Below are 20585 nucleotides of genomic sequence, written 5' to 3'. Positions count from 1 at the left end.
AGGGATTTGGGGAATGCTTGCCTACACGTGGCCTCAAACGACGTTTTCAAAATAATACATCAAGTGACTTAAAAGCCACCCCTTTCCATCATCTTGTTGTCTAACGAAGCTGGGGAGAGCGCCATTGGTGGTTTTATGTCGCAGAGCTGCACATGGTCCCAGGGCTCTTGGAGCTGTCCCCCCTGCTTCCAGCCAGCTGCCAGGAAGCCTGCTAGAACATGATGCAGTTCGGAGCCCCGAGCCGGCCAGCATCCATGGGGAGTGGAGAGGGGCTTGCCAAGGAGAATGGGGTTTTGAAGGGGAAGGCTATGGGGAGCTGGACTCTTGTTCTAGAAAGAGCTTTCCCCTCCCCGCCCCCTTGGCCCCCTGTGATATATCCAGAACCCTTCAGCTCTGACACGCCGACCTCTTAGCACCTGGGCAGGTGCTCTGGGAACAGTGGCCAGACATGCTGAGGGGAAAGGGCATGTCTGGCTAGAGCTGAGTATGGGTCGGGGGAAGGAGGGGACCTTCTCAGGGCAAAGTCCTCCTGTCTCCACCACTCCCGTGGCCCCTGCCTTCCCTCAGGTGGTGGCCGTCGACCTGGACGAGGGCCTGAACGGGCTGGTGTCGTACCGCATGCAGGTGGCCATGCCCCGCATGGACTTCCTCATCAACAGCAGCAGTGGTGTGGTGGTCACCGCTGCGGAGCTGGACCGTGAGCGCGTCGCCGAGTACCAGCTGCGCGTCGTGGCCAGTGACTCTGGCACGCCCACCAAGAGCTCCACCAGCACGCTCACCATCCGAGGTGAGGGGCAGGGGTGCTGCCGACCATGTGGTGGGCGCATGGGGCCTGGAGCCACGCCGGGACGGCTGGGGAGACCACGACCCCCACTGCTGTCCCCGTCCAGGTGGACACGGGGAGCCTTGCTGATGGGGCACCTGCCCCAACCATGCTATTTGGCACAGTCTTCTTTGCCTCTGCCATGTCCAAAATGGTGGCAGGGCCTTCAGTCCCCACCCCCCCTCCCCGGGGGGCTGGACCCACCTCCAAGGTCCCAGACTCCTCCTAGCATCTTTGATCCCAGTGAACAATAGAGAGGACTGGCCCCAGGATGGTCAGTGGGGCCCTCAGGGTTAGCCACAGTCCGGGGAAGGTTAAGGCGAAGGCCCCTTATGATTTCTCTTCCACTCTGGTCACGTCTTTAATTCTTGGGATAAAACAGGGACATTGACCCAAGCTGTTGCCAAAGGGCAGAACTAACCACAGGGAGGTCAAGTAAGTAGAGAGTGTGACGGGCGAGATGTGGCCTGTTCTCTGGCTCCTGCTGGCCCCCGGGGGCTTGGTGCAGGTGTGGGTCTGCTCAGTACAAACCGTCACAGCCTGAGATGTGCCAAGGTGTGCTCTCATCTGTTGGTGGCTCACTTGCCTTGAGGGTTCCTGGGGCCGGTCTGGGGACCTGCTTGTGCGGCAGTGGCTGACAGGGAGGTGCTCAGTGCTGTTAGAGGGGATTTTCCTCCAGGCCTCAGCAGAAGCCGGGTCCTCAAATGAGCCCATTATTCCCCTGGTGTTAACAGAACTAGGAGCCAGCATGGGGAGGTGGGAGCATTTCACTGTGAGGACTGTCCCAAGCCTCAGCAGCTGAGAAAACAAGTCTTTAAAGGAAATGAGGCTTTTTGGGGTGGGGAAATCCTCAAAGCCAGCTGTTTTCCTAGGACTCCATGACAGACTAAGGGCAGGCCTCCCCGAGACCCCAACCCCACCACTCACTTGCTATGTGACATGGGACAAGTGACTCAATTGCTCTGAGCTCCTGTCCCTCCTCCGTGTGGTGTGTCTAAGGATGCATGCCTCGTGAGGGTGTTAGGAGGGGCACATGGGACGGTGTATGGGAAGCACTTAGCGCAGGCTCGACATGAGAAGAGCTGCGATGTCATCATTGCCATCATCGCTACCATCATCACCGCTGTCGTTGTGAGGCACCTACTGGAGGGAGGTCCTGGGGGTTTCTCTCCTGGCTTGGATGGCAGCAGCTGCAGCACCAATAGCACCAAAGCCCCCTGGTGGGGAGCAGGACCATGGGAAGCCGAGGAGCTCTGGTCAGCTCTGCCTGACCCCAGCAGGCGTGGGGACCCTCGGCTCACCACCGAGACGTGTCAGCTCCCACCGTCTCCGGCACTGGACTCTCCGGAGCAGAAGGCAGGCCTAGCCCTGTGCGCTGACTCTGCCCACAGTTCTGGACGTGAACGACGAGACACCCACCTTCTTCCCGGCCGTGTACAACGTCTCTGTGTCCGAGGATGTGCCGCGAGAGTTCCGGGTGGTCTGGCTGAACTGTACCGACAATGACGTGGGCCTCAATGCCGAGCTCAGCTACTTCATCACAGGTGTGGCCCTGCCTCCTCCCCTTTCAGATGTGTACCCGGCCCCGGGGCAGGGGGACAGAGGGGCACAGATCGGGGAGGGGCCCCAGTCGGCCGTCCCCATCAGCTTTAGCTCCTGCTGGAGCCTCCCAGAGAGTTTGCTCTTGGCTTTTCCCAGGGGCTCTGTAGCTGGATCCCTCTGGCCTGGCCCACTGGGAGCCTTCCGAGCCTATTCGGAGACTGGGGAACTCACCCAGGTGCAGTCTTGAGCGGGGGAGAGCCTGTGACTCCTGGGGAGGAGCCTTGCCGCCTGACTCCACCCTCCACGTCCAGGTGATAAAGCCATGACTGGAACACTGTGATCTTGTTCTTCCCCAGGAACTCTTCTCTCATGAGAATTCCCATCTGCTTAGAGACAAATGGTTTCAATCCTTCTAAATAAAACAGTTTTAGCTCACAGATACAAAGTAGAGAGCTGTGGAGAAATCCAATGAGGCCATGTCCTGGCTCCATAGGAGAAAGGGAGTCATGATTGATTAGTGATGTCTGTCGTGACAGTAGGCTCAGTAGGTGGTGGTAAACATGCCATGTGTTAGTCATGCCTGGATTAGAACAGTTGCCCAGCAGGCTGCAGTCCCTGACATGCCTGAGAGGTGCTGGGATGCTGGGGGGGGGGGCGTTCTTTGACTTTCCTTAGCTGTCCCTCGGCCATATCACTGGCTCAGTCTTCTCTCTGTCCATGGCCTGCCTGCAGCCACGTTACCTACATTCAGTGCACAAACCAGTCTCCTGGACTCCTCTGCCCCTAGAGCAAGGGATCCCAGCTTCACAGCTGATCATTTCTTTCAGCAGCCCTCAGCCTCTCCTTTCCAGATCTTTCCCTCCTTCCCCTCCCTAAAGAGGCCCAGCACTCTCAGGCCACCTCCTCACCATCCAGTCCTCAACACTGCTCCAAGAAAGGCTTTGTTATCAAGCCCCCACTATGTGGACCAGCCACGGTTCAGCACCCAGCACTACTTGTGCCTCTCCGCCGCCCCTAGGAGCCAGATTTTGTTCCATGTGGATGGTGCTTCAGACCATCCACAAGGGGTCCAGGCCTTTCACCCAAGGGCAAACCATGTAAGGAAAAGGGAGCACCTGGCAGCTCCCAGGATGCTTCCCCAGTGCCCTAAAGTGGCCAGTTCCTGCTGACCTGCGGAGAGCCCTCTCAGCTGGGACTCCCAGATTTTAATTTGCTTATTCCGCAAGGAGCTGTGTGGGGGTCCTGGGCCAAGCTGGCCCAAACCCAGTGCCACAGCACCCTCTGCTGCCCAGAACAGCACATTGCCTGCCAGCCGGCTGGGGAGGGGTCTTCATGCTGTTCAGATGGAGTCCTTTTCTGTCCACTTTGGAGAGGAGACCCTCCCACTTCCCACCCCGGCCACCTGCCCCTACTCTTTGCTCCGTGGAGCCTCCAGGAATCCCCACTCAGAGAGTCCAAGATAAGGGACCTGGAAAAATCTTAGCTGCCCCCAAAGTCCTGGCCACCTGTAAAAAAGCCTCAACCCAGGTTAACTGCTCAGACACTCCTATCCGATTGGCAGTTGGCAGAACGGTGAAGGACACAGGCTCAGGAATCAGAATGCCAAGTTGGTGACTGTAACCCAGGGCAACACACATAACCTCGCTAATGGACTGATTTCCCTCCCTGTGAAGTGGGCTGTGATAGTACAGATGAAACAAAAGAGTCCACGCCCTGCCTGGTATGCAGGAGGTGCTCAATGAATGTTCAACCCTTGTGATTTCAGGCATTTGGCACCCCCACCTGAGCCCATGCAGGACACACCCTCATCAGAGGCTCCCCCCTCCCGGCCCCGGCCCCAGCAGAACCTGTCCTCCGGCAGGGCTGAATACGAAGCATGGCCTTTTCCTCCCCGACTACCCCTGGCATATCCTGGCCCAGGAGTAGAGCTGGGTGCCACCACCCTTTCCCTGGCAGGAGGCCTGGCTCCTCACAGAGGCTTCATTGTCTTTGGCCCACAGGTGGAAACGTGGATGGGAAGTTCAGCGTTGGCTACCGTGATGCCATTGTGAGAACCGTAGTAAGCTTGGACCGGGAGACCACAGCTGCATACACACTTGTCCTAGAGGCCATCGGTACGCCCCAGCCCTACCTGCACACCACACAAGCACGAGTCTGGGCAGTCTAGTGGGGTGCCCATCTAGGGCCTGCCGCGCCTGACCCCAGAAGCCAGACCTGGAGCCCGAGACTGTGCACTGACATCCGTGGAGAAAGGGCAGCCAGACGTCCAGGGTATCCCTGAGCCCTGGGGTGGGCAGGAGGCTTAGCCCACAGCGCTACATGCAGGCCATTCAGATGGTGGGGTGTAGACAGATCACGGCAACCCCAGGCCAAGCGAGGCAGAAAGGGGGAAGGGAGGAGCCCAGAGTATCAGGCACGAAGGGAGGTGTTAGGGGAAGGGTGTGATCGAGGAAGTCTCCTTAGAGTGACACCTGGGAGTGTCTTTGGATTAGTTAGGAGTCTGGGTTGCGAGTTTTTAAAAATGAAATGAAGCAATTTGGGCTCACAAAACCAGTCCATAGGACAATGGAGCTTCAGGTACCACTGGATTTGGGGCCCAAGTGGGGCCATGAGGCCTCAGTCTCTCTGCAGTGGCTAGCTCGGCCTCCCGTGTGTTGTCCTCATCCCCTGGCTGACCGAGTGGCCCGTGGTTGCTGCATCCCTGGCCTGAATCTTTCCAGGGTCAAGTGCAACAGCAGGGAGACAGCCCTTGTCCCTTTGCTGGTCTTCCCAGCTGAGCCCCAGAGGAGCTCTGATGAATTAGTTCATCTGCCCCCGTGCCTGTCCCTGAAGCCCTCACCATGGTCAAGGGAGGAGAGATGTGCTAGTTAGACCTGAATTCCCAGACCATCCCTGGAGCCGGGGCATGGTCAGGCCTGCTCCGACGCCCAGGCCTCAGAGTCAGGAAGGTAGTGTTCTCAGAGGAAACTTCAGGAGCCAAGTTTGCCTTCAAGAGCAGGTTAGTACAGCCAGACAGACACCTGCCTGTCCCCACCTCGAAGGCCATGTTGGGTTTCAGTATGTCGAGAAGCAGGGAGAGCCTTCCAGGCAGAGGAACCAGCCCAGGCAGAGACCTAGCTATGGGAAAGAGCTGCGTGCGTGCGCATGTGTGGCAGTAGCTGGCTCATGGTGTGATGTACACAGGGAAGAAGGCCACACTCAGGCTTGTAGAGGCCCAAACATTGGGCCAGCAATTTGGTCTCTGGTCTCCAGGCAGTAGGGAGCCCATAAGGGCTCTGGATGGGAAGAAGCATGTGATGAGGCCTGTATCCCCCCCCTCGTAGGAGCACCCAGCTGGACATCTGCAGTAAGCTGCAAGTGAGAAGGAATGAGCTTTCTGTGGCTCCCCCTTTCCAGCCAGCAGCCCCTCCCCAGGCCACCCCATACCCAGAAGCATCCACCCTCTGCCTTGCTCTCCTCGCCCCTGCCAGGAGACCCTGCATTCCTGCTGTATCAGGCACTGTCTGGCAGGAAGAGAAGGCTCGGGATCAGACCTCTGATGGGGCCTGCCAGCTCATGCTGTCCCCAGCCTGCGAAGTAAATAGGACCTCCAGGGCAGTGGGAGGCTGGGCTTGGAGAGGAGCTTAGGAGGGCAACATCGCCTAACTCAGGAGAGGCACCTGTGCCCCAGCATGTGGTCAGTTGGCCTGGGAAGGATGGAGTTACCCCTCATCCTCAGCCAGAGCCAGCTACATGTCCCCCTCCCTGGGGTGACCATCCTTGCCCGGACATGGAGCACAGGGCACACACTCCTCGCTCCAGGGAGGACAACCTGACAGCCGCCCCTGAGCCATGTCCCCAGCCCTAGGAGGGTCCCGCAGGGAACCGAAGGGGCAGAACCCCTGGACCTAAGGCTTAGAAATCAGAAACCTGAGTGCCCGGGGCCCAGAGACCCAATCCTCTGTAGGCATGTTTAACCCACCTCTCGTTCCATACAGAATGACAGCTAGTCGGGAACATTTAAAAATCAGGAGATTTTATGCAGACGCCCAGATGTTCAGTTTCTCTGGAGAAATCAGAAGACCTCGTGTCACTGGGTCCACCCACGGCCTGTCCACGGTGGACTGGAAGAGAGCCGAGCTGCCCGTCGGGGCGGGCCCTCCTGTGTGTGCCCCCGCAGGTCTTGCCCACCTGGCCCCCCGAGAGCCGTTGGCCTGTGATCCCCTCACCTGTGCCTGTCTCCTTGGGCTGCTCTAACAAATTACCACAAACTGGGTAGCTTAGAAGAGTAGGGATCTATTTCCTCATGGCTCTGGAGGCCAGAGGCTCAAAATCAAGGTGTCGGCAGGGTTGCATCCCCCTCTCAAGGCTCTAGGGGGGGACCCTTCCTTGACTCCTCCAGCTACTGGTGGCTCTAAGTCCTCCTGGGCTCGAGGCTGCAAAAACCAATCCATGCCTCTGATTTAACGTGACCTTGTCTCCAAATCAAAGCTCCCTCTGCCTTCTTTCCCTTGAGGACCCTCGTCACTGGGTCTGTGGCCCAGCCAGCCAGTCTGGGATATGTCAGCTCCAGATTCTTAACTTACTTTCATCTTCAAAGACAGTTTTTCCTGATGAGTTTGCACTCACAAGTGGCCCGGGACCTGATGTGGGTCTCTTTTCTAGGGGCCGCCATGGAACCCCTTTATGCCTCAGTTCCCTCCTCTGTAAAATGGGGCTGATAATAACAGCGTCTACTTCCCATGCTTCTCGCAGGGATGGAATGAGCTAGAATAGCGCCTGGGAGAGGTTAGGCATCATTAGTCTTATCCTCTTATTTAAAAAAGGAAAGAACTGCCCCTTACAAAGGCCAGAGCGGGTGGGATGCACGGGACACATGCCCAGGGAGTTTGCCCGTCAGGCAGCTGCTAACAACCCATCCGCCTTCTACTTCCACAGACAATGGCCCCGTAGGTAAGCGGCGCACAGGGACGGCCACTGTGTTCGTCACCATCCTGGACGTGAATGACAACCGGCCCATCTTTCTGCAGAGCAGCTACGAGGCCAGCGTCCCGGAGGACATCCCTGAGGGACATAGCATCGTGCAGGCAGGTGGCCATGACCCCCTGGGGGCAGCTGATGGGCTGGGGGCACGCAGGGCTGCACACATGCTCGTGGCATTGTGGCCCTGCCACGTGAAGGGATGGAAATGGGAGGGTCCAGCGGCTGCCCTGGAAGTAGCCAGGCACCCTCCTCCCTCTCGGGGAGACCAGACTTTTAGTTTCTGTGGCCTATGACAGTACCCTGGCTCCCCCCAAAACAGAAGGAAGGCCTTGCCTCCCTCCTTTCCCCCCAACCCCCTCCTCTTCCCCCATGCCACCCAGAGGGCCTTTCAGAAAAGCAAGGGGATGGAGCTGTCAGTCACATTTTCCCAGCAAGGAGGTGAGGGGAAACAGCCAGGGCCCAGCTAGGCCCAGAACAGAGAGGCTTTCATGGGGCCCTTGGCCAAAGCTCCCCTCTCGGGAAGTAAACAAGCACAAGAAGAAAGAGCTCCTTTGCCCAGGGAGCTAGAGTAACAGCTCTGAGGCTCTGAGGGAGAAAGGGGAGGATCAGAAAATGGGGCTCGGGTGCCCTCGCCCAGCTTGCCCTGGAGGCCTCCGTTGCTGGGGGCAGGGGGCAGGCCTGAATCACCCTCTTCACCAGCTGTGGAGGCGGAGGCTGAGCCAAACACAGCAAATCTGGGCCTGTCCGCAAGGGCAGGCTCCCAGCATCGGGAGGGGCTGGAAGTGTGTCCAGCTCGCTGCGTCAGGGCCAGGGGCCTGGCAGGAAATGGGCTGGGAGCGGGGTGCTGACTTCCAGAGGCCCAGAGAATCCAGGAAGCTCCAGGGATTTGCCAGAGGCTGGAGGCCTGTTCCAGAAGGAGGAACCGGGAGGTTCTCTTCCTCTGGGGCTCAGCTGCTCCTCTAGCCTCACACCTGCCCCATTCACCGACAGTCTCCCAGGACCAAAGTGGGGACATGCCGGGGTGTGTGGCCAGTGCTGTGAGGGCCCCCCTGTCCGTCCCCTGCTTTTCAGTTTCCTTCAGGCGCTCCGGGAAGCCTTGCCCCAGCCCCCAGCCCACCCCCGGCCTCCAGGAAGAGAGCACCTAGTGCTGGGCCAGTGACTCTAGGCCCAGTTCATCCTGGGGTGTGTCAGGGTGGCTCTGGGAAGGGAACCAGGATGAGGGTAACAAGCTGGAAGGGGAGAGGGTAACAACGCCCGTGGAATGAGGCCTGCCCCGCTTTCTAACCCTGAAGAATTCGTTTCTATTTACACAACACGACACAGCCTGAAATCCTAGAGCCCAGGAGTGAGACAGGGCAGCCCCCATTCTCCCGGTTTCTAAGGGAGAAATCAGGCATTAGTGACTTCTTCAAGGCCCTGGAAGTTTCTGGCAGAGGCGGCCTCACTCTTTGTGAAGGTACAGTGAGCCTCACCAGCATGCTTGGAGACGGAGCTTCTGTTTAGGGGCATGTGAGGGACAAAGATCCCCCCCCTCAAGACTCCTTAAGCTTTGGGGGTGGGGACACACCCAGCTGGGCCACCCTTCACTCAGGAAATAGAGACATTGTTCATACTTCTGTGCCTGGAGCTGGTGATGTGAGAGGTTGGAGGTGGTCCCGCTCTCTGCAAACTCCCAGGACCTAGGAAGGAGGAGACATAGACCTGGGTCGCCCACACTGTTGAGTAGAAGCGATCCCTGCTGTCCCTCTGAGAGATGGGAAGGGTTCCAGGCAGGAGGTGGCTTTCGGCTGGAGAGCAAAAATGGCCTCCCAGAGGGGGTACCTTGTGCAGCATAAGCCACAGCCTGAGGAGGGCAGATTGTTCAGATCGTCTGGAGTCTTGGGTCAAGGTGAGGTTGGAAAGATAGTTCAGAGCCAGCTCCCAGAAGGCACTGAACGTCAGACTAGGGAGCTCTGGCTTTCTCTAGCCAGCAGATGGAAACCAGGGATGGTTCTAGAGCTGGAACCACTGGGAGCAAGGGGCAAAACTGGAGCTCAGTCTTGGAGAAGACCTGGCTGGCTGTGCCGTGAGTCACACACAGCAGGCGGGAGCTGGGGCAGCCCATGGTGGGGCACCAGGTGGCCCTGGCCAGCTGACTCTCTGGAGCAGGAGGTAGGCAACTCAGGACCCCTCTGTCCATTCTCCAAATCTGGGAGTCAGAGTGTCCAGGCACGGCCCCGTGGGGAGAATTTGGGGGTTTGGAATGCTGAGACGTCCACTCCAGAGTGATTTTGCTTTGACAGGTAGCCAATCAATGACCCAATTGCCAAAAACTCAAAGAGAGCAGACCTAGTGTGCTCCAGACCTGAGGTGCTGTCCTGGAGAGGTCTGGACCCTCCTACCCCAAAGCGAGGATGCCTCTGCCCCCGGGTGAGGCAGGAGTGCTATGACGTGTCCTCAGAGCCCGGCTGGCATCACTTCTAGCTTCTGGCATTGCCACCCAACACTCTGATAGCACGGGTCCTGGCCTCTCAAGGAGCTCCTTAACCCATTCTCAGCCCCTTCCTGGTCCATGGTAACGTCAGCACCTTCAAGGTGGGTGGGGCCACCAAGATGGCTGCCAAGATGGCGACCAGCTGGGTATTGTTGAGAGCCTCCTGCCTGCTCTCCTCCCAGCAGGCACCGGGGATCTCACCCACCACAGGGGTGCTGGCAGCTCCCGGGGATTTCCAGTGAATGCTGGTAGGGCCCAGGAATTCCAAGGAGAGAAACCCCTGGCTTTCGTCTTGCCTCGGGCACTGAGTTGGCACAGAGAGAAAAACAGTACCTTGCCCCCCCATGTGGGCTGAGTATTTTGCTTGACCGGAGGGAACCCTTGGCCATTTAGCAACTCCCACTGGAATCCACACTTGGCTTTGGCACCTGGAGGGTGAGCAGGACTTCTGTTGGTGTCTGGGAGCCAGAGGGGAAGGTACCAGGGGCTGCAGGCTGTACCCTCTGGCCTCCCAGTCGGCCTAGCGGTCTTTCAGCAGGCAGTAGCTGGAGGGTCTGCAGAGAAGCCTGTATTCCTCCTACGGCTGTCTCTGGGAAAGGCCATGGGCCCAGGGACACAGGGGACCACTGGGGCTGAACGTGTGTCCCACATCCTCTGCAGCCCCTGATTCCAGGCTCTGTCCAAGACAGGAGGGTCCGAGGGTGGGTCCTGGGTGGGTCCTGGAGGGCAGGGCCACCCCGTCACATTTTGGTGGATTCAGCGCAGTCACAGTCCCGGCTGTCATCGCAGCCCGGCAGGGGGCGTCGGGGAGCAGGCCTGCCCCTGCGGAAGCTGTGCAGGGAGCGGCGCAGAGAGCCCAGGCGCTTCCAGAGCCGGAGCTGGGGCTCACTGGGGCTCCCAGGGTGGTGGGGCATGCACTCCCGAGCCCGGCGCTGCATCGGGTCCAGCGCTGCCGGTTTGCAGAGGGTCATGAATAGCAAACAGCTGGCCAGCAGGAGGAAGATGCAGGCGAGGGCGATGAGCATGGGGAGGGGGTCTGCTGCCTCTGTGCTGCTGCCCGGAGTGACAGGAGCTGTGAGGAAGGCCAGGGGGCTGGGACCCTGTGTGCTCATGGCTCCTGCAACAGGAAGGGGACAGGAGCTCAGAGGCAAATCAGCTGGGCCCAGGGGCTGGCAAGGGAAGGGAACATTGATGGGGGCTGGGGACTGCTAACCTAGCTGCAGACGGCATCGTGGCCATATTACAGGTTAGAACAAGGAGGACCAGAGAGGCTGACAAGTCTCAGGTCACACAGCAGGAAGTGATGAAGCTGGGCCCGAACTCAGGTCCTCTTTCTGCTATATCCCCTGCCCTCCCAGAGGAGACAGGAGGGTAGTGCCTCTTGGCATTGTAAAATCAATCCTTGTACCTAAAAACCTGGGGACATCCAGCCAGCTCCATCAGTAGGTTGTTCCCTGACCCGGAACGAGTCATCAGTTATAGGGGTGCTGCAGCTGGCAAGGACCCTGACAATCATCTAACACCGGGGCTGCCAACTGGGGGCCCACAGGTATGTTTCAGTGGGTCCTTGGGTCTAGTGTTTTTATAAATTTCAACTAATGGTGAATATTTTAAAAGTCACAGACCAAAACCCAAGAGATTTCACATAAGTGTCTGGATATCTGGCTTCTCTGGAAATCCCGGAATTTCAACAGTGGCAACACAGGGCCGGTTGGTGCCTGGCACCCAGTAGCAAGGCCGAGCAGCAGTTGTCCCCTTCAGACAGGTGTCTGGCCCCCAGATCACCGTACTCCCCGACAGGCCCACTACACACCATATTCCATCCGCCCGTTCCCATGGGCATTCCTGTTGGTGCTTCCCAATGCAGCCCAGCCTGCTCCCGTGACAAGTAAGGAATCTGAGACCCCAAGGAGGGAAGGCCAAGCCCAGACCCACACTGTGAGCCATGGCTGAGCAAAGGGCAGACGCAGGTTCCCTGACTCCTGGCCCTGTGGCTCCCAGTCCTCTGGGATCACGAGCCACTTCTAGAATAGGTGAGAAATAATTGACAAAGAGAGCCACAGGGTTGACAAGGTGGGGCTCAAAATACACCCCTCCCCACCCAGACACCCGTTACCTGCTCTCATTCATGACCAGCCCACTAAAGGGAGCTCACCAGAGGATCTTTGGAGATGGAAAACTAGGCTGAGCTTCTGGTTAAATATATCTGGAGTTGCAGATGAAAATACTTACAGGGCCTGGCCAGTAGGTAACATGTGGCCACAGAGGGCAGGTGGCAGGTCTACGCAGAGAGGGCCCTCAGGGAGGTGGGGGTGCCTCGGCCAGGCTGATGGAATGCCGGCCCAGTGTGGTTGGTTGGCCCTTCCTGTTTCCCAAGAGAAGCCAGAAATTGCCCGGATTTTTTCAGGCAAATGTTCCTGACGTTTAAGTGTTGACAACTGTTTCAAATTTGGTTAAAGCCAGAGACTGGTGGGGGAGGGGGGTATGCTACAAAGTAAACAAACTTGAACCCCCCCCACCAAAATTTAAAATGAATTTTCAAATATTTGAAACACTAGAACAGGCCACACAAAACACACAGGCTACCTCCAGCTCATAGGCCAGCATGGGTGATCTTTGATTTCTACAAACACAAGACAGAAAAGTCCCCAAGAGGGTCTTAATAAAAAAAGATGAGGGATGGCAAGTTGCCTTCCTCCTCCTCCAGCTCGCAGCCTAGAATAAACTTACAGTTGAGTTTCTAGCATGGCGCTCAGCGGAGTCACACCAAGGCTCTGTAGGTGGGCTGAGGTGTGCATGTCCGCAGGCAGTAGGAAGCAGAGAAGGGACACCCAGCCCCCACCCTCTGGATCCCCCATCCCCACCCCAGGCACTCACCAGCAACGACAGGACTTCACTCCCGGCTCCCTGCGCTCAGCCTCCTTCCCGCCTACAGCCTTGCCCCGCGCCCAGCCACCCGAGGGCAATCAGGGCACCCCCACCCCCACCTCCCACCCATTCCCTGCCATCACTCCTTCCAGCCTTTCCGGACAGAACATGACCCCTCCCAACTCCAAGCTGGAAATTTTGATGCCCGTCTAGCTGCCCATGGCCTCTGCCTTTCAGGCATCGGGCCTGGAAAGCACTCTGGCTGGGCAGCTATGTGGGGTTTGGCCCGCCCTTGCATATGAGCGTGGAGAAGGAATGGGATGTGCCCACACCATCTCCCACAGGGAGAAAACTGACCCGCTTTCCAGCCGCCCGGGGCAGTATTTGGCTGGGGGGGAGAAAAGGGCAATCAGAAGTGGGGGAGGTCTCAATCCCATTAGTCCTGATATGACTGTAAGGCCCCTACATGGATCGGGAGATCCTGTTGGGCTAGCAAAGCTGGTCCAGGCTTCCCCGGGGAAGCACTTGAACAAAAAGATAAATGAGGCTGTAATTAATATTTTAGTAGTTTTCTTAGAAGCAAGAGATTCTAAAGTGCTTGAAAATATCAAGCCACCCTCCTTGGAACCCGTGGCAAAACCAGCTGCCAGCCCCTTTACAGGCCTTCTGATCCACCAAGGGCCAGCTGCTTGCAGGGAAAAGAGGCCTCCACCAGACCAAGGCTAGGAATAGTCTTGAGGGCAGTTAAAGCTTCCCCCTGCTCACAAGCCAAAGGCACACTGGCAGGCCATGCTCTGGACATATCACTGCAAGTTCATTCTAGAACCTTCTTTCTTCCCTCAGAACTCTGTAGAGCAGTGCCGGCTGCAGCATAGGGACTAACCTCAGAACACATCTTGCTATGTGGCCTTGGGCTAGTCACTATCCTGCCCTGGGCCCTGTTTCCACTTTCTACAAAAGCAGAGGGATTCCCCAGGTCTGAGCGCACCCTCATATCCTCCCCAGAGTACCCCAGCAAGCGCCTGGCCTCACTTTCTTCACCAAGCCTTTTCCTGCAGTCCCCGAGCACTGACCTCAGAGCCAGCGCTCAGCCGTTCCAAGCTGGGTCGAAAGGTCGTCTTAACTGTCCACAGGAGAGCCAAGGAGCAGCAGGTGCCAACTGTGACCCTTGCCTGCCCTGGACTCTGCGGTGCCCTGTGCCCCTCAGTCAGCCAGGCTGGGCAGAGTGGGCTGTCTTCACTCACTCTCCAGCTAGCCCTGGCTTTGTCTGGAAGAGTTTGGGCCCTGCCTTGGGGGAGGGGACAGCCAAGAGGGTAGGGATGGCAACTGGGCCAGGCAGAGGGAGAGGGGAGCCCTGCAGAGGAGCTGGTTGCTCCCAAGCCCTCCCAGGGCCTCACTCCAGCCGGTCTCCTTGGAGCCCTCGCAGGGGCCAGCCGGGGTAGAGGCACTGGGGAGCTACGGGGAGGGGCTCACGGCCTCACAGCGTCTCTCACCTTCCCCCACTGGGTGTCTGAATGGTATGGTCGGCAGCCAGCAGCTTGCTATTCAGTGCCTGCCGGCCTCCAGCCTCCGGGTTACCAGGGAGAGGGGAGAGGGGCTACAGCCCAGCAGCAGAGGGATAGGCCCCGACAGCTCCCATGCTCCTCCTCCCCTCCTGCGTCCCTGGGCCCCTCACCGTCCAGGCTTACCCCTCAGCTTCCCAGAAAACTACCTGCCCTTTGAAGGTGTCTGGCTACAGAAGTGAGGGGTCAGAGACGTTTTCAAAGGTCCAAGAGCTCTTGGGGCAGAAGGTAGCCCTTGGTAGCAGAAGGGCCCTTGGAGCCCCTTCAGGTGGTGGCTCTCCAGCCCTCCCCACAAGCTCCACCCCCACAACACACACACATACACGCATGCCCCCCCCAGGCTTCTTTCTTCCCGGAAGCCAGAGTGTCCCCCCAGGGGAGGTAACAGTGGACAAGGGCCCCTCCTCTCTGGGAATGTAGAAACTAAGCATGGATGCAGTAGGTCAGCAGCTGACGGGGGTGCGGACAGCCTAGGTATTGGACTGGGGAATGTAGTTCTACATATGTTGCTCAGGGAAGGCCAAATGAGAAGATGATATTTGAGCAGAAACCTCGAGGATGTGAGAGAGCGAGCACACAAGTATCTGGAGGGAGGGCTGGCCGGTGGAGGAAACAGCACACACTTGGCATTCAAGATACAATAAGGAGATGGTGTGGCTGGGGCAGAGCTGGTGAGGAGGGAGTGATGGAAGGGGAGCTCACATCCTCTCAGTTCTTACCAGTAGGAAGACGGACTTGCTTTTTTTCTGGGCCCAAGGTCCAAAGTCCCAGCGAAGGATGAGATGGACCCAGTCTGGATCAGGTACCTTCTCCCAGACTAGTCACCACTGGCCATGGTCCATAAGAACATGGCGGCCCCAGTGCGCACCACAGGGTTGCAGGGAGAGGTGGAGAGAGGAGGGCAGACCTGGAAGAAGGGAGAGGTCCAGGGTATCACAAAGTAATTCATCACCAACCAAGACTACGTTCCGAGGACCCGGGTCCTCCCAGCCACACGGAGTCAAGCCTCTTCCTGCCTCGCCTTCCAGGGGAGCAATCTCTCTTCTCACTTCACGAAAGAGTAGGTGTTCAGTTCTTGGTCGGACAGGACTCGCCTCAGGGCCGGCCGTGACTCTGCCAGCAGCCTCGAGTCTGGACTCCGTGTGAAAAGGGATAAACACCACGCAGTGTCTCTCAGTGAGAACAGCATGCCCCCGGGTTCCACCAGAGACCACGTATGAGCCTGAGGCACTGCCAGCCGAGGGGGGCGGGGTAGGGTCTGAAACTAGACGGGAGCAAATGTATAGGTGCTTGAAGATGGAGCCACCTGGTAGGAGGTGGGATTTCTGGGTTTCTACAAAGTGGCTGTCACAGGACACAGTGCCCAGCTAGGACTCAGTATGGCGGGAATGGCTTCAGATCTAGAAAGTGTGGGCAAGAAGCAGCCCCACAATCCAGCCTCCTGCCCCCACCCCCACCCCACTGGGACAAGGCTCCTGGGATCTCAAAAGGCTGAATGAGGGAAGCGGGTTCCTATGGGCTGATCTCGTGACGTCTAGATCTGGAGAGCTACTGTGCCATCCATTATCCACCTTCTCGCCCATTCTCCCCAAGACCCTTGTTGCAGGATCAAAGATCCGAGCTGGCAGGTCCCCTGCCATACAAGGCAGCAGAGAGCCATCAACAGGTGTCTTCATGGGGCAAGGAGGCAGACAGACGTGTCCTTCTCTCTCATAATCCCAGCTTCTGTGGGAAACCATGGGTTGGCCCAGATGGGCTGGGGTTGGTATGTAGGGCAGGAGAGGGGCTTCACACATGATCTTCCCTTCCTGTGGGGTGGAATTCTAGGAGTGACCACGTGTCTCTTTCTCCCTCAGCTGAAAGCCACAGACTCGGATGAGGGCGAGTTTGGGCGTGTGTGGTACCGCATCCTTCAAGGTAAGTGGGCAGCCCTTAGGATGGCAGAGCTTCTCTGGGCTGCCAGGAGTCCAGGAAGCGAAGCCAAGGGATATCACCCTGACCGAGGGGGCCTTGGGATAGGGCAGCCCCCAGCAGCAAGCCCCCTGGAGATGGTCATTGGCCCAACATATAGCACGGGACCATCCCTGAACTAATTACTATGGGCCAGAGACTAAAATCTGCTGATTCTGCCCACTCTGGAAATCAGAGTGAGAGCACCCTCACACAAAGCGTCTGGACTGAGAGTAGAGGGGGGCAGGTCCCCAAAGGAAAATCGGAGACCCGATACCCCAAGATGACACAATGGGTATTGGACTAGCCCAAAGATGTACACAAAACCGTCAGTTCAACCACCCACAAAGAATTTGGTTTTAGTTCCTCTTTTTGTAGTGCCCCAGATCCTTCTGAAATATTGAATCCACTGACACGTTTGAGTATGGGAATGTCAAGGGACCCCCAGCCTTCCCATAAGGAGGGTACAAGGCAGGCTCCCGCCCTCTCCCTCAAATCCTGCCAGGCCATGGTAGTGTGAGGCAGATGACTTCTTGCCATCGTGGGCCTCGGCCAGGCTCCCAAGACCTCTGGGCAGGGTCAGCATTCTGGGGGTCAGGGTCCCCCACTTCCCAAACTTCCCATAGTGTTCCCCAAACACTATGCCACGAGCATCCCATGTCTTGCTCCAGGTTGGAGCCCATGCATCTCCTCTGTCCCTCCACACAGGTAACCATGGCAACAACTTCCGGATCCACATCAGCAATGGGCTCCTGATGCGAGGGCCCCGGCCCCTGGACCGAGAGCGCAACTCATCCCACGTGCTGATAGTGGAGGCTTACAACCACGACCTGGGCCCCATGCGGAGCTCCGTCAGGGTAAGATGCCGGGAGGCGGGGTGTGGTGGGCCGAGACCACAACTGGCCCAGAGAGGGCCACCAGCTGGGGCCCGGTGGAGGCAGGCCACCAAGGATTTAGGTGCTGAATGACCCAGGGCTACAGTTGCGGGAGGGGATGCCGAAGCCCGGCCTGGGATCCCGGAAGTGTCATTTTGCTCTGAGACTCAGTTTCTCCAAGTGTGGAAGGAGGTCAGTGATACTGATGTCTCTCCTAAGAGACGAAGGAGGTATCCTCACATTACTAACCCCCCTGCCCGCACAACTCAGAAGGAAATCTTGCAAATATGACCTTGGAGATTAGAGACATTGCCAACTTGATCTTACACGTGAGGGAGCTGAGATGCGGAGGGGTCCCGGGTGATAGAACCAGGACTTGAGCCCCGTCCTCCAACTCCAGGTTCAGAGCGCTCTCCATTGAAAGTGTCCCCCAAGTATTCCACTTACCACCCCCAGCTGCCCTGTCAAATGTGTCCTTTCCTGCCCACCCTCACACACCGCGAGCCTCTGCCCCATGTGGCTGAAATCAAATTAAACCCTCACCTTCCTGAAGGGGCAGAAACAGACACACAGATCCTCCTCCTGGCTGGGCTGGTTGAGGCACTCTTGTGCCCAGTGGCAGGGGCATGGCTGAGGGAAATGAGATGACCCCTCGAGGTCACCCCACCCTCCCCCCACTGCACACTCAGCAACTCCCAGCCCCTGCCCCGGAACCAGGTGGAAAATGAGTCAGACCCCAGAGGTGAAGAGTAGGAAGAAGATGGGAAAAGCCGGGGTGGGGAGCGAGCAGGGACTTTTCCCCAGGACTGAGTGGAGCAAACTGAGCTGCTTATCAGCCCCATCTCCACCACACTCTTTCCCCAGGCTGGAAACAATGAACAGCAGCCTGCCAGGGTCACCATCATGCCGGGGGTGCTGGGGAGTGGGTGACTCAGCCTCGGCCCATCTCCTGCTGGGGGTGCCCCCTCAGCTTTGCCCCAGGGGGAGATGGAAAAAGCAGTCTGGGTCCTTACAGCTAGCCCTCCGAGTGAACTCTTCCCCGGGTGGGAATGGCTGAGGGGGTCTGAACCCTGGGGTCAAGTTTCCACCTTGGGGCCGCTCCGGATGATGCCGAGGCACTGGTGGCGGGGGGGGTGGGGGTGTCACACTCAGTTACCTGAATGTGCACCGGAGCAACCCCACATAGTCCCATTCCCCTGAAGGGCTGTGAATTGCTCATGCACACGCTGATGAGGGCATGCACGTCAGAGGGCGCTCTTTGTGGGGCCCGCTTCAGGCCATAGGGGGACTGACGTCAGCGTAGCTTGGGTTGGCTACCTGGACTTGAAGCGTCCTAATCACAGCCCTCCCTGTGGCCCCCTTGCTCTGCACCCTCCCAGGAGCAGGTGGGCACCTCTCTCCAGAGCTGCTCCTGTCAGCCTTGACATTGTGACTGCAAACTTTTTTTAAAAAATATTTTATTTTTAAGTAATCTCTCCCCCCACCGTGGCGCTTGAACTCACAACCCCAAGGACAAGAGCCCCATGCTCCACCCACTGAGCCAGCCAGGCGCCCCTAACCACAGATCTTTTGAAACAAAATGGTATACAGTGGGCCAGGATATAGCATAAAATGGCTCAAAGCCAGGCTGGGCCGATCAGTGGGGGGATGGGACACCCAGAAGCACACCTGCTTGCCTACCCTCCTTTGTTCCTTTCCCCACGAACCCTGAGGAATAGTAAATCCTCAAGTGATACCTAACCATATGCTTTATGCCCTTGAACTCATTTAACCCTCATAACAGCCCCACGAGGTAGGCACTGTTATCATACCCATTGTATAGAGGAGAAGACTGAGGCAGAGAGGGATTGGCCACCATGTTTAGGGTGGCATAGCAGTAAGGGTAGAGGTCACTTCACACCCCAGCAGTCCACGCAGGGCTGTTCTCTCAGTCCCTACACTCTGGCCTCACATACAGGCCCTTCAGAGTCCGGAGTCTGCTGTTTAACACCCGAATCATTTTAAGGTGGGACTATAGGAGCAAGCACCCAGGGCAGAGGTAGGATAGCCTTTGTTGGACAGAGCCCCCACCTCTCTGAGCCCCCATGAAACCTGGAGACTTCCCTGAAGACAGTATGGGGACTCCTGCTTTGCCCTAGATTCATTTGCCCAACAGAGATGGCTTCTGGGGACCAACCACATTCTCCAGTTCCTGCTTTCGAGACCAGGGACAGTGCAGATGAGCACCCAGGAGCATGGAGTGAAAGGCCCTCCTAGAGACGGGGGCCTCACGTGCACCGTGCAAGCATGCACTTACATGCACTCACATCTCCTGCCCTGACTCCACCGGAGGGCACAGCACTACACAACAGTGGGGCTGCTTCTCCAGAGTGGCCCAGGAGCTCAGTAGCTGAGCCCTCCCGCTTTTAAGAACTTGGCAGATCTGTGCATTTCCTGTACATCTGTGTCTCTCAGGTTTGTAAACCACACACCATTATGCCTCCTGTCTCTGCTGCTAAAAACAAGGCTGAAACCGGCAAGAGGACAGTGGCGTGGAGTCAGCCCTATGGAGCATGGGCCACACCCAGGCTCCATGCCACACACCCCCCTTATCGTCCTGGCCGATCAGGCCCTGTTTGTGCCCCACGATCCCTGGAGTAAAGGCCAGTTGGATAAGCAGACTCAGGAAGGGGAAGGCTCAGGGTTTTGAAAGATGGATGGTTAGTTTCTGTTTACAGCAAGTGAGTTCCCGAAATTCATCCATGCAAATTCCCCCCACACCCACCCCACCCAGGATATTCCCAGCCAAGTTCTTGGTGAAGCCAAACTTAGAAAGTTCCGGCTTGTGAACAGCTGTGCTCTGGGGTGGGCACTTTAATTTGCATAGTGGGTTCTAGATGTCTGGACATGAAAATGTGATGATGCAACAGGGCTGCAAGGAACCCCAAGAGCCAGGAAGATAGAGAAACCTTTACTCCTATATGCCTCCCCTCCCCCTAACTCTGTAACACCCCCTCCCACCACTGCTAACATTCTCCACTGGTCAGGCCACCCGTTCCGCTACAGAAGGCCCCTCACTTCTCCAGCAAATTCCCAGCTAGGCCTAGGAGAGGAGCCAGGGCTGATCCCAAAGGCGGTGATTAATCAGAAACCCAATGTTCGTGTTGTCCATTGTGCTGCGGCCCCCGCCATGAGCGCCGGTGAGCATGTGTGAAATCTGTGTTGCACCCTCTTGACCTTGCTCTATTTGCTGCTTCCACGCTGCTGGCAAGCTCCTGCTGACCCTGGTTTGGTCAGGCTGGAAGGAGGGGGTCTTCTGTTCTAAGGCCAGCTCATCCTCAGCACAGTGCAAAGAGGAGTAGGGGTTGGCGGACTGAGAACCAGGAGGGCCCCCTTCTCTTTTCTGCCCCTTCAGTGACCATGAGGCCTTGGATAAGTCCCTCCCCCTCCCTGAGCCTCCATCCCCCAATCTGGGAGAGACAGGGGCCCTGAGCCTCCCTGTGGCTCCTTAAGCACCAACACTCTAAGACACCCTCCCCTCCCCTGCTACC

The 20585-nt window shown here is 57.6% G+C and overlaps 2 protein-coding genes across 2 annotated transcripts in view; one reads left to right on the top strand and one right to left on the bottom strand.

Moving 5' to 3' along the window:
- CDH23 (cadherin related 23) overlaps positions 1 to 20585 on the top strand; it is a gene marked incomplete at its 5' end in the record, with an annotated part of 358117 nt that overhangs the window by 253606 nt on the left and 83926 nt on the right. Inside the window, 6 exons of the mRNA XM_080822934.1 lie at positions 568 to 787; positions 2215 to 2367; positions 4366 to 4479; positions 7283 to 7431; positions 16087 to 16147; positions 16889 to 17037. Coding sequence (XP_080679060.1) covers positions 568 to 787; positions 2215 to 2367; positions 4366 to 4479; positions 7283 to 7431; positions 16087 to 16147; positions 16889 to 17037 — 846 coding nt within the window. The remainder of the gene's footprint in view (positions 1 to 567; positions 788 to 2214; positions 2368 to 4365; positions 4480 to 7282; positions 7432 to 16086; positions 16148 to 16888; positions 17038 to 20585) is intronic.
- LOC308355196 (uncharacterized protein C10orf105) lies at positions 10541 to 10912 on the bottom strand (the record flags this gene model as incomplete). Its single annotated transcript, XM_080823235.1, has 1 exon — positions 10541 to 10912. One exon carries the CDS (start codon positions 10910 to 10912, stop codon positions 10541 to 10543), a length of 372 nt encoding a protein of 123 aa, XP_080679361.1.

This window comes from Martes martes (assembly GCF_963455335.1).
Source record: "Martes martes genome assembly, chromosome: 14".
In the NCBI taxonomy this organism is placed as follows: Eukaryota; Metazoa; Chordata; class Mammalia; order Carnivora; family Mustelidae; genus Martes; species Martes martes.
This window is presented reverse-complemented; position numbering and strand designations above follow the sequence as displayed.